The sequence below is a fragment of the Prunus persica genome, chromosome G1 (genome assembly GCF_000346465.2).
Source record: "Prunus persica cultivar Lovell chromosome G1, Prunus_persica_NCBIv2, whole genome shotgun sequence".
NCBI classification, from domain to species: Eukaryota; Viridiplantae; Streptophyta; class Magnoliopsida; order Rosales; family Rosaceae; genus Prunus; species Prunus persica.
The window spans coordinates 24,916,674-24,921,463 of NC_034009.1; the positions used below are offsets into that span (position 1 = coordinate 24,916,674).

General features: G+C 38.0%; 1 protein-coding gene across 1 annotated transcript; it reads right to left on the reverse strand.

Moving 5' to 3' along the window:
• Positions 2,177-3,966, reverse strand: LOC18793168 (mitotic spindle checkpoint protein MAD2). Its single transcript, XM_007226488.2, has 7 exons — positions 3,748-3,966; positions 3,615-3,630; positions 3,353-3,483; positions 3,050-3,170; positions 2,830-2,933; positions 2,613-2,734; positions 2,177-2,506 (listed from the first exon to the last, which is right to left on the reverse strand). Exons 1-7 carry the CDS (start codon positions 3,818-3,820, stop codon positions 2,450-2,452), a joined length of 624 nt encoding a protein of 207 aa, XP_007226550.1. The 5' UTR covers positions 3,821-3,966; the 3' UTR covers positions 2,177-2,449.

Below are 4,790 nucleotides of genomic sequence, written 5' to 3' on the forward strand. Positions count from 1 at the left end.
ATAGGGTGAGTTTTAAACTTATTTCCTGTTTGATTAACTCTTTGAAGTATAAAACTATAAATCAAGTTATACTGGTCAATAAATTCCTGTCTGAAAAAATAATAATGGTTGCAGTTTTCCACGGATCAAAGCACAGTAGAAACCGACATTCTGTATAGATTAGCTGGATTGGTATTTGCCCTCATCCAGCAAATAAGCAGCAGCATCCTTATGTCTCAAGTGGCCTGGCAAGTTTTCATTCTTTGCCTTGGTGTGATTGCACTCTCCATGTGGTATCAAGTAAGAAAACCCCATTTTGAATTTATTTTTCCATGTTTCAGATTGTAACCAAATTCCTTCTACCTACAAGGAGAATCTTAACCATATTTCCCAACGTGCATCATGCAACGTAAAGAATATAATGGTTTATTGTTTTTTCGAAATTTGGTAGTTAATGTTTCTTGGAGCTCATATTCAAGTACTTTGGTGCACAGGTATTTATCTTGTTTTATATTTTTTGCACGCTTATTACATTACCGCTGCCAGAGAACTCACCAGGATGGTTGAAATTCGAAAGGCTCCCATTCTGCATCATTTTTCAGAATCAATTGCAGGTGCTGGAACAGTTCGTTGTTTCAATCAAGAAGATAGGTTTATGATGAAAACAATGGACTTGATTGATGACTATTCCCGCATAGTATTTCACAATTATGCTATGAGGAAATATGAACACCGTAAGCTTTAAAAGTTAACTGTCAATGTTGCTTTGGTCTCAGGTTTGGCAGGTTTGGCTGCTAGCTATGGTTTGAACCTAAATGTCTTGCAAGCTTGGGTGATATGGAATACATGCCATGTTGAAAACAAAATGATATCAGTGGAGAGAATTCTTCAGTTCACAAATATACCAAGTGAAGCTCCAGAGCTGTGCTTGAATGGCCAATGGCTGGAAAAATTGAACTCGAACACCTTCGTGTGCAATATAATCCAGCTCTCCCGACTGTCCTCAAAAGGGATGACTCTCACCTCCCCTGGAGGGAAGAAAATAGGAATTGTGGGCAGGACAGGGAGTGGAAAGTCCACTTTGATCCAAGCTCTCTTTAGGATAGTGGAACCTCAGGAGGACGGATTCTTATTGATGGCGTTGATATTGCTAAAATAGGTCTGCAGGACTTAAAGTCAAGGTTGAGAATTATTCCACAAGACCCAACATTATTTCAACGAACCATGAGGACCAATGTGGATCCTTCGCAACAACATTCTGATCCAGAAATCTGGGAGGTTAGGATCAAAGTCTTATATGATTCAGTAACTCTCAGGTTCAGTGTCGAATGGCGGAGATCATTAGGCAGGACCAAAGGCTTCTTGATAGACCTGGTATGAAGATCTAGAAATCTACTAAATCATATAAGCAGTTCAGTTATTAGTTTTTGTTTCATTCACCAACTTGTTTAATTCGCTCAAACACAGAAACAGTAGCTGAAGATGGAGAAAACTGGAGTGTTGGACAGAGGCAGCTTGTTTGCCTAGCACGAGTGCTTTTAAAGAAAAGGAAAATTCTTGTGTTGGATGAGGCTTCAGCTTCTATTGATACAACAACAGATTTTCTTATTCAGGGGATGATAAGGAAAGAAACGAGTGGATGCACAGTGATCACTGTGGCTCACCGGACTCCTACAGTTATCGACGATGACCTGGTTCTGGTTCTTGATGAAGGTACTGTTAGTATAACCTACTCTCTAGATTTGTTCCAAAATGGATAGAACATTCCACTTTAGCAGATACTATAGTTGAAGCATATTAATATTGGAACATGGATCTAGTGGCAAAGAATATTCAGAAATAACATTTACGGATGATTGATATTGATTGGGTGACATGATTTGAACTGATTTTATCAACTCTTTGATGCATACAGGCAAGGTTTTAGAGTATGATTCTCCAGCTCGGTTACTTGAGGATAGTTCTTCTGCATTCTCCAAATTGGTGGGGGAATTCTTGAGGAGATCTTCCCTATATCGTTTTGTATGAGGCACGAGCTTAAACAGCTATACCATAAAGTGTACAGTTCCATGGCATTGCAGAGTTGCATTTTATTCAAACTTTATGTTTGGGTATATACGTGATTCTCATGTTTCTGCTATGCTTCATTTTTGGACAGATTAAACTTATTTTTTTCGGCATGAATCATGCGAATGCATTTTGAAGAATACGGAAACTACAAGATCCTTTATATATGAAAACTGCCAGATAGTTGTCTTATATGAAATGAATACAACTCAAACACAAGTTCCTCCCACCACATACAAATTATACAACATCCAATGGTAGCAAACACCAAGACGGAAAAGATCTTACTGATAAGATCAAGTCATCATTCTCTTTCCAACTAGTTTTTCTAACCAAATGTGAATAAAAGATTCACAGTTCCAAAAGTCAAGCAAACATGGATATCGCCTCCCCTCTCCTTCCGCTACTGCTCATCCCATTCGTCATTCTTGTAGGACACTAGTGTGTCAACCTTGTGAATCTGCATGATCAGCAAACAAAAATATTGTCAGCAGCCATTTCCCTTTTTTTATGGTAAGAGATTTCTAAATGGATTAAATAAATGGGATTCAATTTCTGGAACTTGCCTTGGTGTCAAAGGAATGCAATTTCACAATTTGTGGATTTGCAATCAGTTTGGGGTCACTCTCGACCCAAGTGAATGGGACTGCAAGATCTTTATCCGTGTATGCCAAAACATCAAACACACCTAAAGCAAACAATAGAACAGAACTCATGAACCTGACAAACACCAATGTCAAAGAAATCCATTTTTTTCAATTGGATGAATGAGTGTGCTCTTACAGGCTTCTTCAAGGCACGGCAAGTAAGTAATGCTTGAAGCAATCTGCCTCATGATTGCTTGAATCTCCCTCATGATTTCCTTGTCACTCTTTTCCCTCGACTCCCTTCAATCAAACCAAACAAAACAGTGAGAAGAGATTAGAAAAGAATAGAAAAATTGATAACTGTATGCAACATGAGGGACACAGTTAAAAAAAAATCCAGAGTTGAATTGAATTACCCCTTCTCAACGACCTCATTGTCAGTCTCAATGCTGAAGTTCCACCTCTCTAGAACCTCATTAGTCGCCTTGCTCAGTATGACCAGAACAACTCTCTGTAACTTGCCAGATTCCAGCCATTCTTTACAAGATTGAAGAATATAAAATATCAGTCACCCAAGAACAACATATTTCAATCAACCCATGTAATTGTATTTGGTGCAGAAAAATAAATCGTTTCATACTTTCAAAGTTGAGTTGTTAAATTAAGAATTAGACACAAACAGACCCGAAACGATAAAACCCTAAATAGGTATTAGTTACCAGAAAGCTGAGCAGTTAGGTTGGCGATGAAGGATTTGAGGCCTTCATCTTGAGTAAGCAACATGGGCAGCCCATATTTCTTCACCTTTACAAAGCTTTCTTCAGGATACACTCCTCGATTGTACAGAATGCTAAAAGAAAAAACCCATGATCCAACCACAATTAGTTTCAAGATCCAAGAAGTAAATCGCCAAAAGGGGAAAAACCCCGAAAGATAACATAAAGAACAAGAACAAAGATCAAGATCCCGTGTGATCATTACCTGTTCGCTGAATATCCTGAAAGAGGAATTGCAAAGAAATACGAAATACAGAGATCAGCGAAAGATTTCTTAGAAACCGAACAAAACCCAACGAAGACAAATGACAATCAAATAAAACAGACAATAAAATTACCGAAGAACTCGCTGACGATAGCCGCGGAACCACGCAGAGTGATAATGTCTTTGGTCGCAGTTCTTGAAGCCATCACTATGCACGTCCAAACCCAGTAACGATTCTATCCAATACCAATAGACAAGAAAGAAAGAAAAATTTGAACTTTCAGATAGAAAAGGGGTTTTTACGTTTCGTCGGATGAGGAGGCTGAAGAAATAGATTTGGGGATTGAGAAAATCAACGAAAGTAGTGCAATTGCAACGGCTAGTTTTTAAAAAATTTGGGCTCCATCAGGCGGACCCACGCAACGGTAACTTCTTTAAATTTGCACCATTTATACGGTATGAAAGTCGGGTCAGCGGCCCCTATTTGCTGCCACGTAGCAACGCTGAGACGAGATCATGTGTTGTCCGGTGAAAAGGAAAACGACATCTAGCGTTTGGTCAGATTAGACGAATACGACATCAAATAAATGGAACCCGTGCCTGTTTTTCTTTGTTGTATTTAAATTTCCTTCAACAGAATGATTCAATTATCACTAAGAGCAACTCTACCAATTTGTCTTTTATCATGGCAAGGGGGGGTTAGGGCAGCCACTATTCACTTGAATAGTGGTTGTCCTTGCAAAAAGTCATTTCCGTTTCCACCTGTTGTCATGGCAAATGGCAATTATTATTCATTTTTTTATTTTTTTCACAAATTTTTTTACCTCAATAATTAATTTGGATAATATTTTCTGATAAGATTTTCGGGTTCCTACGTGTCTATACTATTCATATCTCATAATCGGATAAAATTTTCAGTTTTAAATTTCAGATAAATTTAAAAAAAAATTGGCTGGTATTTATAGAAAAAAATTCATGTTATAAAATGAACTGGTATATGTGCGAATATTGAGCTGCACGTAAAGTAGATGAGACACAGTATTTAACGAAGTTCGGCTATGCCTACATCCCCGGAGAGCAGCAGCAGTAACTTTTCCACTATGTAAAATAATAGGGCTACAACTTTGTGTTTACAATATGTATGGCTCACTCAATTTTCTCTCTTGGAGAATTTCT